The sequence below is a fragment of the Octopus sinensis genome, linkage group LG1, assembly GCF_006345805.1.
Source record: "Octopus sinensis linkage group LG1, ASM634580v1, whole genome shotgun sequence".
Taxonomy (NCBI): Eukaryota; Metazoa; Mollusca; class Cephalopoda; order Octopoda; family Octopodidae; genus Octopus; species Octopus sinensis.
The window spans coordinates 183,729,679-183,744,144 of NC_042997.1; the positions used below are offsets into that span (position 1 = coordinate 183,729,679).

General features: G+C 38.8%; 1 protein-coding gene across 1 annotated transcript; it reads right to left on the bottom strand.

Moving 5' to 3' along the window:
* Positions 1-1,381: 1,381 nt before the first annotated feature.
* On the bottom strand, positions 1,382-14,466 carry LOC115210403 (28S ribosomal protein S24, mitochondrial). Its single transcript, XM_029779003.2, has 3 exons — positions 14,320-14,466; positions 4,964-5,162; positions 1,382-1,683 (listed from the first exon to the last, which is right to left on the bottom strand). Exons 1-3 carry the CDS (start codon positions 14,407-14,409, stop codon positions 1,391-1,393), a joined length of 582 nt encoding a protein of 193 aa, XP_029634863.1. The 5' UTR covers positions 14,410-14,466; the 3' UTR covers positions 1,382-1,390.

The window sequence follows — 14,466 nt, forward strand, 5'->3', positions numbered from 1 at the left end:
ACGCAAAAAACACTATTTGAGTGTGGCCATTGCCAGTACCGCCTGACTGGCCCTCATGCCAATGGCACGTAAAAGCACCCACAACACTCTCAGAGTGGTTGGCATTAGGAAGAGCATCCAGCTGTAGAAACTCTGCCAGATCAGATTGGAGCCTGGTGCAGCCATCTGGTCCGCCAGTCCTCAGTCAAATCATCCAACCCATGCTAGCATGGAAAGTGGACGCTAAATGATGATGATGATGATGATCTTGACACGACATGACAGTTGAAAGTAAGTGCCACCATCATTCAAGTAGTGTCATATTTCAAATCTATTGACATGCTTACACATATCTGACCTTGAGAATATATTACCTTGCTTGGAAACATGTGAGGGTTGGTGAGAGGAAGTACATCTGGCTGTAGAAAATCTGCCTTAACAAATTCTGACCCATGCAGCATGGAAAAGTAGATGCAAAACAATAATGATTATGAACATTATTAAAAACACATTTACAATGACTTTATGACTCCTCAGAATTATTATTGACAGTCTATTGGTCAATCACTGCTATCATTTCTTTGATGTAATGCGAGCCTATTTCTGTTCATAAATCTTGAGGAACCTGTGTAATATTATACTTGCATCAATGAGTAGCTGTGTGGTAAGTAGCTTGCTTACCAACCACATGGTTCTGGGTTCAGTCCCACTACGTGGCACCTTGAGCAAGTGTCTTCTACTATAGCCTCAGGCCAACCAAAGCCTTGTGAGTGGATTTGGTAGACAGAAACTGAAAGAAGCCCGTCGTATATATGTATATATATATGTGTGTGCGTGTATGTTTGTCCCCCTAACATTGCTTGACAACCGATGCTGGTGCGTTTATGTCCCCGTCACTTAGCGGTTCGGCAAAAGAGACCAATAGAATAAGTACTGGACTTTATAAAGAATAAGTCCCGGGGTCGAGTTACTCGACTAAAGGCAGTGCTCCAGCATGGCCGCAGTCAAAATGACTGAAACAAGTAAAGAGTATATGACAAGGAAGTCCATTCAAAAAGAGACACGGTAGCCTGGTGTAGTCTTCTACCTGGTTGGCTCCTGTCAACCATTCTACCCATGCATGCATGGAAGACAGGATGATAATGATGATGATGATACTATTCTGTCAATTGTAATGCTTATTAATTCATATTGTTTAGAATTAATAATTAATAATAATCTCACCGGCTCTAGTCAAACCGTCCAACCCATGCCAGCATAGAAAGCGGATATTAAATGATGATGATGACAGTTATCCTATCCAAAACAGAAATATCTTTCTAAAAAATATTTCTGCTAAAAACCTGTTAAATATAATTTAAGTCTCGATAATTATTCAAATAAAAAAAGACAAACACATGCATACATTAAATTATATATATTTAAATATTATATCTTTTTTATCTTTAACTGTCTGTATTTCCAGTTTGATTGGGCATTTTAAGATGTAACTAAGCATTTCTTCAGTGTAGCCTTGCAAAAAATATATTTTTTGTGGTAAGAGATTTTGAGAAATTAATGCTGCAATGACAATTAAATTATGGCGCCTCTTTATGATAACTTCTGACATGAGTAACTGAGGCCATGTACCGTGCATAAATCGACGAATGAAGACATCATCAACTGTGACTTCAGAAGCTCTTCTTCCTTCCTCGTGAAGAGTGGCTGAAAGAGAAGAAAACATGATTAAGTCAAGTTCAGTATAAATATCTTTATTGGTAAAATTAATTTAAATGTCATTAGAGGCAAAAGTGACAAAGCAAGTACATATTTAAATTATTGATACTCATTTTCTTACTGGGCAGTTTTGTTCTGAAATCCTTAAGACAATAAGTCTACAAAAGATTTGTGGGATCTTTTCGGTTTGAACGGCAGTTTTTTCTAGCGGTGTCATATGAAATTGTCGTCCATAATTATGACCCTAGTATTGATCTAATGCATTTCAATCTGTTTTAGGGTTAGAGGGAAGGGTATCTATTTTTCTTCACAAATGCAAATAAACCCAATCTGTTTCTTAAATGAGGGACATATTCATACGGCAGAGAATGTTTTTCACCTCAATAGATGTCATTAATTGGTTGAAATTGCAGAAATTGAAGAAAAACAAACAACAAATATCTTACAAACTATAGAATTTTCTCAATAAAGCCAAGAGAAAAAGATATTTTATAAACACATTCTACTAGTATACGAAGTTTAAAAGTGTTTAGTTACGTGGAAATTTTTAAAAACTGCTGTTCAAACCGAAAAGATCCGATTTAGAAAGCAAAGATATCTCTTAGACAATACATAAAAAAGAGAGTTCCAACACACCACATCAGCCAGTAACAGGAGTGAATAAAAGAAGCAAAATTTAAAACACACATACATATATACAAGTATAACTGAGAAAGTGTCACTCTTTAAATTGACCTAAGTCTTAGAAACAAGCAATACATTTATTCATTCAGAAATAATATAAGCAAACATTATGTGTGTGAGATGACCCGGCAGGACAAGTGAGACCATAACCCGTGGCCTCTACATGGGATGTAGCCAGTCCACTTATGCATACCTTTCCTTCTTGGGACACAAAACTCTACTTGTGAAGACTTGTTGAGGCAAGTGAAAATCAAAATCGAAATCGATCAACATCAATGGAATTTGTATCTGTGATACCAGTGTCAGTGGTACGTAAGAGAACCATCCGAACATGGCCGTTGCCAGCGCCGCCTCGACTGGCCTCGTGCCGGTGGCACATAAAAAGCACCCACTACACTTACGGAGTGGTTGGCGTTAGGAAGGGCATCCAGCTGTAGAAACACTGCCAGATCAGACTGGGCCTGGTGCAGCCTTCTGGCTTCCCAGACCCCAGTTGAACCGTCCAACCCTTGCTAGCATGGAAAGTGGACGCTAAACGATGATGATGATGATTATCATTAGCATTTTAACATTGGTTTCTCCATGCTGGCATGGCTTGGCTATGTCCACAGTACAGCATGTCATTATGATTTTCAAGATCTTATCTTTACCTCCAGAACTCTCCAATGAACCCTCATCATCTCATTACATGACATGTCCATACTAGGGAAACCATCTCATGTATACTTCAGCTAGGTGTTTTCATGTTTTTTTTTACCAATCCTGTGCTCTGCCCTCTGTACAAATTATGTTGGATATCAAAGCAATCATTTACTCTCTGCAGTTTTTCCAGTCACTTCAATCCATTATCTCTCTTTTTACACAAGCTTCATTACAGTCTGCCTTTAGCATGGAGAGAGTAAGGAGAGAAAGAGAGAGAGAAAAGGTTTGCTGGTGTGTAGTCCTTGCTTGTCATGTAGTGGTTGACTGAACAAATGATGCAGTCCACAGATGCAGTACCTGGATAAACCATACCTGTTTCTGCTTGAGGACTACTTGTCTGGTATAACAGACATCTTTAAATCACTGAAGAACAAATAATGCAATTTTTATGGCACAATTTAAAACTGCATTACTTTATCTCATTAACTGATTGCTTCTCAGCAGACTATTTCCACAAGGTTCCTTGTGGCAGAAGCTGAGCTGGCAGAAACGTTAGCACGCTGGGCGAAATGCTTAGCGGTATTTCGTCTGCCGCTACGTTCCGAGTTCAAATTCCGCCAAGGTCGACTTTGCCTTTCATCCTTTCGGGTTCAATTAAATAAGTACCAGTTACGCACTGGGGTCAATATAATCGACTTAATCAGTGTGTCTGTCCTTGTTTGTCCTCTCTGTGCTTAGCCCCTTGTGGGGAGTAAAGAAATAGGTAATAAATGCTTATTGGAGTTTTACTTGTGTTTTGCATCAGACAATTGTTCTAGGACTGGCATCTGTTGCCAAAGCTCAATGAATGCAAAACTGAAAGACGTCTATTCAAAATTCTATCAAAACAATATTTCAGAATGCTCTTTTCAAAGATATCTACTGCCAATATAATACATATTTCTTTACTACCCACAAGGGGCTAAACACAGAGAGGACAAACAAGGACAGACGAACGGATTAAGTCGATTATATCGACCCCAGTATGTAACTGGTACTTATTTAATCGACCCCGAAAGGATGAAAGGCAAAGTCGACCCCAGCGGAATTTGAACTCAGAACGTAGCAGCAGACGAAATACTGCTAAGCATTTCACCCGGCATGCTAACGCTTCTGCCAGCTTGCCGCCTTATAATACAACCAGATCGCCTTACTGGCACTTGTGCTGGTGGTATGTGTAAAAGGATTCGAGCGAGGTCATTGCCAGTAACCGCCTGACTGGCCCCCATGCCGGTGGCACATAAAAAGCACCCACTACACTCTGAGAGTGGTTGGCATTAGGAAGGGCATCCAGCTGTAGAAACTCTGCCAAATCAAGATTGGAGCCTGGTGCAGCCATCTGGTTCGCCAACCCTCAGTCAAAATCGTCCAACCCATGCTAGCATGGAAAGCGGATGTTAAACGATGATGATGATGATGATTTCATTAATAATCTGACTACAAATTAGTATAAAACCATTTCATGCCAGTGGAGTCAGTTCTCTCTTGCCGTTCAAAGGTTTCATCTCAGGATCTCAACTCCAACTTACAAAGTACTCCTGAAAACTTAATGGAAAGGCTCTCCCTCATAAGCCAATCTTGTAAAGTGTTGTATACGGTCTAGCTTTCATCACATTTAGTAGAGTTGCTTTAAACTAGCGCTAATGTTCATTTATACCAAGTAACTAAGAAATCAAAAGAACAATCACACAACAGATCTGACAAATTTCCATCAGCTTTCAACCACTTTTCTTCACAGTTACTGAAAATTTTAACTCTGCAACATTGCATTACTTTGAAAGCTGTTAGAAAATAGATACTAATTTTATTTCATAACAGAGTAGTAAAAACTTGGTGTGCAGCTTAAGAAACTAAGTCAATTATACGACATGTAGAAAAATAGAAAAATAACTAAATCACTCACTAGTGTTCCAAGAATTCCAAGACTTTGTTACACCAATTAGGTAAGGAGGTTGAGACTGTTCATATGTTAAAGGCTTGTCTTGACGGAGTGAAATTTTTGGCTGACCAGCACGTACGTTTTTGGTAAGAACAGAAGATTTGCTGAATTGTCTTTGGATGTTATAAGTTAATCCATGATTACTCAAAGTTTGGGATTTTAACTGAAACAAAGAAATTTATTGTAAGTAGAATTCTAAAGAATGAAAATTATTATAAAACCTATGCATGCATAAATTGTAATTCTTCAAATTATTCCTATAATGATGGAGTGGTTCCTAATTAAGAAACAGCTCCGTTATTTCAATTTAAACATTGAAACATCAATAATTGTTCATGGTTACATGCTAACCCTTTTCTGAAATTTTGCACATTTTCACCATTTGGCTTATAAATTGAACTTACAGAATAAATGTTCAATGGTTCTAATCTTGGAAAACAAGCTTAAAATTACTGATTTCTAATAATGGTACAAGGGTCACATTTGAAGGAGGCTGAATATAGTAGGTTAAATCAATCACAGTAATCAGCTTCCTCAAACAATTAGTGAAATCAAGTGTAAATGATTACAAATCATCATTTAATGTCTGTTCCAGGCTGGCATGATTTGGATGGTTTGATAGGATCTGATAGGTTTCAAGACAGCATTGTGCTCCAGTGTCTGCTTTGGCATGGTTTATATGGCTGGATGCCCTTCTTAGGGACAATTTTATAGCATGTACTGAGTGCCATTTTTTTCTGACACTAGCACTAGTGCAGTCACTATGCATAGTGCAAGACAAGATGCCCTTCAACTGAATGGCACTACAGAAGGGAGGGAGGTAACTTTATGTTATGAGAAAGAGAAGAGGCCAAAACAGGTTTCTTGCTGTAGGGGAGCTACGCAGCTACTCACACTACAGAAGAGAGAGTGGAAGCAATCAGGGTGGAACTGGAAAGCGATGAAAATAGTGATGAGATGTCAAGGTGAACTCTTAAGACATGAGGTGAGTAGAAGTGAGAGGGAACAGAACAGGAAGTGTGGGTGGGGTAGAAATTGCAAGAGTGTATCGGAGAATAAGAGATTGTCAGAAATAGGGAATGGGTGAGAGGTTGAATGTTATGAAGAACAAGTGTTGAGGAATGATGACTAGAGAAGGTAGGGTAAAGGAAAGAATAAGTGTAGAAACTGAGTAGGATTGAGGGGTGACCAATGATACAGAAGTTGAAGTGAAACAGGAGAGAAAAGATGACTGACAGTGCGGCAACGGTGGTGGGGAATGAAGAGCAGTTGAGTAGTAACAAAAATAAGGATACAATGGACAGTAAAAAGAGAGAATGAGCAAAAGGGAAAGTGGGAGATGATGAGTGGTTGAGTAGGTTGTTTGGGATAGAGCAAGAGAATGGGGAGACTTATGGTGGATGAGAGTATTAAGAAGGAAAGGTGAATAACAGTGAAATGGTTCCAATAATAAAGAGGGGTAAGTGGTAACAGGAAAATTCTGAAGTATGCAATTCTGTTCACACTTAATTACAGCAGCAGAATCGTGCAGTTTGAGGGATGATGATTGGTAAGAATGTGTTAAAGAAGAAACTCGATGTGATGGGCGGAGGAGTTGTGCATATTTGTACACACAGTGTCTCCAAAATCTCAGCTTCGCTGAGGTGAACAAGTCTCCTAAAGAACAGTATACTTCTAGTCATCCCAGTCCTTTGCCATTTCCATGTGAGATTCAAGGTCCTGCAATCAGTCTTCACCACTTTGTCTTCCTGGGTTTCCCTCTTCTGCAAACACCATCCACAATGAGTGAGCAGCACTTTTTTATGAAGGCTATCTTCATCACAAAAGTCCATACCAGCACAGTCTTCTTCCTTGTACACTATATCTAATTCCCCTTATGCCTAGTTTTTCTTTCAATGCATATATATTTTGTTGTTCATGTACACTTACTTTGCACATCCAGTGGAGCATGCTATCTTCATTTTTTTCCCCAGTTATATCATGTCCTCTGCATGCAGTATCATACATTCTGTCCTTCACTCTTTGGGAAAAGACCCTTGTTGTCAATAGTGATGATACCTCAGTGAATTTTTTTTCCATCCTGTTCTTATCCTGGCTGCTATACTTTCAGAGCAATCACCTCCCCCTGCTAATTACAGCTCCTAGGTAACAGAAGCTATCAACTACTTCTAGTGAGCCATCTGGGCAGTTAAGAGAGACTATTTTTGGTGTGCTCATAGTATGTATCTGTCATTTATGAACCTGACTTTTTCTGTTAGTCTGCCTGTGATTCTACTACATCTCTTGTGTGTCCATAGTTTACATTAGGCATAGTGTATGGAGTATATAGCTACTCCTTTTCTGTATGCATAGCAGGACCATTTCCCTGAAGATACCAGAGTCCTATATTCTTTCCTACATAACCATATGTGCGTAACATGGTGATCTCATATCAAGATAAACTGCGCATTACCTTGCAGAATTTTCATCGGGTTGAGTAGTCCAACCCACTCAAAAGGTCCCTGAATAAGGGTTATTTAAGGATGCTGAATGAAACACCCATGTTTCCAAAGGTGAATTATCCAAACCCCAAAGAATTTCTCTCAGAACATAGTTATGATGCTCCCCAACAACTTCTGCTCATGATCAGAGACGTACATATCATCAGCCACTAAGGGACATGCTCAACTTGTTAAGGTTAAAAACTGACAAGCAAATCTGTGATATTGAGCAGAATACTTGTTGTAGCCAATCTTTTATACCAAGACAAAACAATGTACATGATAACACTTCCAATCAGTTAAGATCAGAAGCCATGAGAGCCACTGCCTGGTCTCACTTAGGAAATAAAGCTTTGATAATTTGATATCATCTAGACATGATGTTAGCAAGTGTCTGTGCCTAGCCCCAAGTAAGATGCATTTCTCTGAGCTTACTCTGAACTGTTCTATCACAGTTTTTCTGTAGTCGTCCAGATGTTCACTTCCAGGTAATGTCCATCTTAACATTACCATTGATATCTTCTCTCAGGCCATTCAGTGTGTGTAACCTAGCCATCTGTGCCACTGGAATTTATTCCAAATACCATACTACTGCAACCAATTTTGCAGTACAGCTCCTCCTTTAACACTTTGCTGTGCCCAAAGATGCAACATATTTTCATCAGGCACCTACTGCAGAAAGAACTAATTTTTTTCATGTCTTCCTTTACACTCTCTAGCATTCTGACTCCTAAATTAGAACAGACTCACTGTTTTTATAGGTTCAATCTTAGTCCAAAGCCCATGAGCTTTGTTAAACCTTGCTTGGATGTCTCTTTTTGTTGTTAACTACTGATAAGGCTTCCTAGATATGTCAAGTTCTCCATATAGACTAGTGGTTCAGTACTGGCAGTGATAGGTACAGGGTTCCTGGATTTTTGAGGTACACATGTTAGAACTTGTCTGCCTTGCATAATTGCTCAGCCTTCGGTAGGTGATCTTTCTTTAAGGAGAGGGCTACCAAATCATCCACATTGTCAAGACTTTGCAAATGGAGAAGTGTCAACTGGATGCCTTAGCCTTATCTGATATGGTTTTTACACATGATCCAGTTGATGATAGAAACATCTTTGTCACACACTGGATTCCACTGAAAAATCATTTAGAGAGTACTATGTTGTCATTGACCATACTGCATTCAAAATAGTTATAGAAGAGATTTATCAGGATAATGATCTTCTCAAGGACTTCAAATGAATCTTTTAAAAGTAAATGACTACATTTGGTTGTTTCTTTCAATGGGTTTCCCCAGTGCACACTGCCAAAAGCCTTTCTGAAGTATATCAAAGTTGATGAAAGAAAGGACATTCTCTTCAATGCAAAGATCTGATCAAGCTATCAAATACTTTTCCTAGATCCCTTTTTCTCTTCCCTCAGCTTGTGTCAATTGCTGTTTCAACTTGGAGCTTTTAATGGAACTGATGTATTCAGTGACTACAAGAGTTACAGTGAGGCTGAAAGACCACAAGGTGAAAAATGTTGAACAGCAACAAATGTATTAGGCTATAAGAATAAGGGATGGTTAGCATCTAAAATATAGCAGAAAATGGGAGGAAAAAAAAACAGCTGAAAGCCAATATTTTGGACACCAAGTTTATAAATTACAGAAGTTCCAGGAGCAGATTCAACAAGGATATAAGACCAAGGACAAAGAGGTGAAAAGGTGTGTCACAAAAGATTAAATTTCTTTTATTGAGAAAGTAGTAAGTGAAGCTGAGCAGGCTGCAGTCAGTGGGAGAGATGAGTATTTTTTTTATAAGATCAGTAGACAGCTTTGTGACAGCTATAACAGCCAGTCAGCCTTGGCCAGAGTCAAAGATGGCATCATCACAATACTGGAAAATGCCTGAAAGTCATGATGAAGGAGGAAAGTGGACAAGGATGAAAAAATTTAAAAAACAGAACTCATAAACATACAATAGCCTTCAACCGGCATACACTACACCATCATTTTTATGCGCTACATTACATAGGAGATAAAACCTACATAGGGACAGGGGAACATTAAGCCTTTGGAGGTGTTCATGGGAAAGACATCTGATAGAGGTCAGAGGATAGATAAAGACTTCCTGTACTGGGGGTGGGCACACTGCAAAACAGCAAAAACTCAGGCTGCCAGTGTGAGAGAATATCGATGGTAACAATGAGATAGAATTGGGCATTTGAATTCTTAATTAGAGCTGTAACCAAGAGTTTTCGGTCAGCCAAACTGTGACAAAAATAAATGAACGTGAAAGAGAGGGAGAGTTGGCTCAAGCAAAGGGATCTTAAATTTTTTTTTCTTTCTCTCTAACTATACAGCGTGGAAGACGAGAATAATGAAATGAACTAATAAGGTAATTATAATCTATGCTGAAAAAAGAAGTTTAGATGTGTACAAGGTTGCTTATCTGAACATCTGATTTTCTACTCCTTTTGGCGAGGTGTTCAAATATGAGGTAGGGAAATCTGAATGAGCTAGTTTATATAGGATGGGGGAGCAGAGGTAAAGTATTGGGAGAAGTAAGTGGTTATCATGGGCCGTGACTGCTGAGGACATGCATAAGCTTGCAAGGAATGAAGCCAGTATACTCCACTGGATGTGTAATGTCAGTGTGCATACACAACAGAGTGTAAGCACACTGAGAGAAAAGTTGGACTCAAGAATAATAAGATATGGTGTGCAAGAGACACGACTGCACTGGTATGGTCATGTGTTGCATATGGATGAGGACTGCTGCGTGAAAAAGTGTCACACCCTAGCAGTAGAGGGGCACCTGTGGAAGAGGTAGACCCAGGAAGACCTGGGATGAGGTGGTAAAGAATCGCCTTCGAACATTGGGCCTCACTGAGGCGATGACAAATGACCAAGACCTTTGGAGATATGCTGTGCTTGAGAAGACCCAACAAGCCAAGTGAGTTTGTAACTGTGGCCTATGCTAGTGCAGCATAACCAGCCCATTTAAGAGTATCCTTCAATCATTAGGCAATAAACTGCACTTACGAAGACCTATTAAGGCAAGTGAAATCGTTGTTGTGGCCGAATACAGTGCTGCCTGATTGGCACCTGTGCACGCAAAAAGCACTATTCAAGCGTGATTGATGCCAGTGCTGCCTGACTGGTCCTGTGCCGGTGGCATGTAAAAAGCACCATTTGAGTGTGGCCAAAGCCAATGCTGCCTGACTGGCTCTTGTGCCAGCAGCATGTAAAAAGCACCATTCAAGCATGGTCGATGCCAGTACTGCCTGACTGGCCCTCGCGCCGGTGGCACGTAAAAAGCACCCACTCTCAGAATGGTTGGCATTAGGAAGGACATCCAACTGTAGAAACTTTGCCAGATTGGATTGGAGGCTGGTGCAGCCTTCTGGCTTGCCAGCCCTCAGTCAAACCGTCCAACCCATGCCAGCATGGAAAGCAGATGTTAAACAATGTTGGTGATGAATAGTATAAAATGTTGAAAAATACCAGGAAAAAAAGATATCAAAATTTCATTTTCTTTATAACAGCTATTCTGAAAGTCTAATCCCAAATACTGTTGTAAATACATTTTGGGAAAGGAAATCTTGTAAAAAGAATTCTGATTTCCATATATCCTAATTCTGTTTGGGTACTATCTTTGTATGATATATTAAATGCCCATTAACTAACACTGCCATCCTACTTCTCTTTCAATTAGGGTAACCATGTACCTTCCTGACATAAAGCTACCTTCCTCAATACTACCCCCACTCCCACCTCAGTTGAGAAGTTTTGAGCCAATACCACATAAAAAGCACCAGTACATTCTGTAAAGTAGTTGGTGTTAGGAAGAGCATCCAACCATAGAAACCACGCTAAAGCAGAGACTGGAACTTGTAGTCCTTTTAACTTGCCAGCTGCTGCCAAACTGTCCAACTCCATGCCATCAGCATGGAAAACAAACATTAAATGAATATCCAGATATTCCTTTCTCTGGAACTTCTCTTTGGCCATATCTTTCCATATTAATCTACAACCATGTCATGATTAGTTGTATTGACTTCATACTGCTATCCAACCCTTCAAAAACACAGGGTTATAAAGGTTCCATCCAAACATCACATATATTTTACTGGTTTCAGTCATTGAACTGTGACTGTACTGGGACACTGCCTTCAACACGAGCATATGACATAGTGGTTAAGAGCACAGGCTACTAACCCTAAGATTCCAAGTTCGATTCCAAGCAGTGACCATAATAATAATAATAATATCGAAAAATACCTTAGGAATGAGAACCCAGGTTGGAAATTTCCCCAAGACACTTGATGAAGGCTGGAGGTTATATCAGCCGAAACGTTGTGTTAACAACAAACAAGATGAGGACAAATAACTGTCAAATGTAGATAATGTAAATCAACTCCATTACTTATTTTTTAAAGTCTAGAACTTATTCTATCGGTTCCTTTTACTGAAATGCTATGTTAAGAGAACATATATATAATCATCGTCGTGTGGTAAGTAGCTTGCTTACCAACCACATGGTTCCCAGTCCAGTCCCACTGCGTGGCACCTTGGGCAAGTGTCTTCTACTATAGCCTCGGGCCGACCAAAGTCTTGTGAGTGGATTTGGTAGACGGAAACTGAAAGAAGCCCATCGTATATAAGTATATATGTGTGTGTGTCCCCACAACATCGTTTGACAACTGATGCTGGTGTGTTTAGGTCCCTGTAACTTAGTGGTTCGGCAAAAGAGACCAATAGAATAAATACTAGGCTTACAAAGAATAAATCCTGGGGTCAATTTGATTCGACTAAAGGCGGTGCTCCAGCATGGTCACAGTCAAATGATTGAAACAAGTAAAAGAAAATAAAGAATATATATTATCATCATCTACTTCTCCATGATTGCATGGGTGAGATGGGATCTGTTGGGGTAAATTTTCAACGGCTGGATGCTCTACCTCTTGCTAACCCTTACCTACTTCCAAGTAAGGTCATATTCTCCATGATCAGGAAAGTTTTCAAGAAAGATTGGAAACGAAAGTCACCGCTTGTATGAGTGACATTTGGTTACACCTATCACACGTAGTCAAGGCATGGAGATAGTAACCAACACACACTACATGCTCCCATACAATTTCTGTCAAAATTCATTCACAAGGCATCGGCCAGTCCGGAGCTATAGTAGAAGATACTTGCCCAAGTTGTGCAATGGGACTGAACCTGAAACCTCGTGGTTACAAAGTGAGTTCCTTAACCACACAGGCAATACTTAATATTCAGTGAAGATTGTCAATTTGTAGAGAACAGGTGTTTCTGAGATTCACACAACAATTTCGTCTTAAGCCTGCCTTCTGAAAGCGAGGTGGTTCTTAGAGCAGTACAAATACCCCAAAGTTTGAGGAAATAGAGAAAGAGGGTAGCAATGAAAGGTCCCAGTTTTTAACTCAAATATATCAGCCCGTGCACAGATGGGGTATAAGTCTCACAAGATATTTAAAATACTTTTTTTTTTTTGCAAAGGAAGTTTTGCTTAAAAAAAAAAAATTGTCCTCTTTTAGACATTCTGAAGAGAAAAAAAAATGTATGAATACGAGATTACTTGTTTCTGAGCACCTCTTAGATGTTGGGATCGATTCAGTTCCAAGATGAAATTCGTAATCTTACGTCCGAAGAAATGAATATCTTACCCGCGTTGACGAACAGAACATGGAAGCATCGAGAACGACCGTTCCATAGTAACTTAGTTCCATTGGCAAAATAGTAAATTGTAATACAACTTGTAGGCAATCTTTCGTTTTGGGTCTGCGAGGCAATGTTGGCAATCAAAATTACTCAATTTGTGAAACAACAGTTCTTACGTACGGTCATTATATTAGACCAGATTTTGAGTAATACCGGCATAAGTACTAATTCTTAGTAATGCTTAATATTTTACAAACTGAGTAATAAATTATCAACATATAAGAAATAATTAGCAGAACTGAATCAAGTAATATTTCTGATCCAAGAGTTCACGATCATCAACTGTCTAGTTCTCGTAGGGTCAATTGTAAATAAAAAGGTTATGCTACAATGTCCAAAACCGGCTTAATCCTTATATATATATTTAAAAATAAAAAAGGCACTGTCATACTTTTAGTTGTCAGAAGACTTTCCTCCTGACAACTAAAAGCATGACAGTGCCAAAAAAAACAAGTTCACGTTTTCTATGGATACAATACAAACTTATGGTTTATTAATTATTTTGCTATCAACGTTATCACTAACTGCCCTTGAGCAAATGAACCTAATACTGTGAGTAAAGGGCACCTCCAGGCTGCAGTATTCACAAAAACCATGCCATCAAAAACTTTGTGCCAAATGCTAAGCACCCTCGTTAATTTTCTGTCCTTTAGAAGCATTAAAAAAATCAAAATGACAGAGGTGTGATACGATATATCCTTTTGATAACAGTAATATTTATTTAGTAACGAATCAAATGTTATTAGAGAATAAATAATGAAATAACACAAAATAAACATCAAGCAACAAGTATAAACATCTTTTAGGTAATTCAGAAGTTTTACAATAAGCAATACATAGGTACTAGTAAAATACATATGCTTTATAATAACCAATCACCTCCTACGGTATTACATAATTTTGACGCTTTTTTTACTCCGAGTAAACATATAACAGTAATAAAAGGACTTGGAGTAAGACTAGTTAAAAATACCGTAGTTTATACGCAAATTATGTTACATAATATAAATTAAAAAAACAATTATAAATCGCGTATAGAGTGTCGGTTTAGAGCAAACGGTGAAATTCCCACAATAATTTAACGAATACGAATGTTAGTTCATTTTATAACTTACCGTTCTCATGAAAGAACTGCAAAGATACGAAGACATAATTTCAGCTTCGATTACGTTTGCCGATCGCTGACAATATTGAGAAAAACGCATGCGTGTCAAAGACACGTTGGTAGCGACAGTGTGCTACGCTACTTACCATTGGACGAA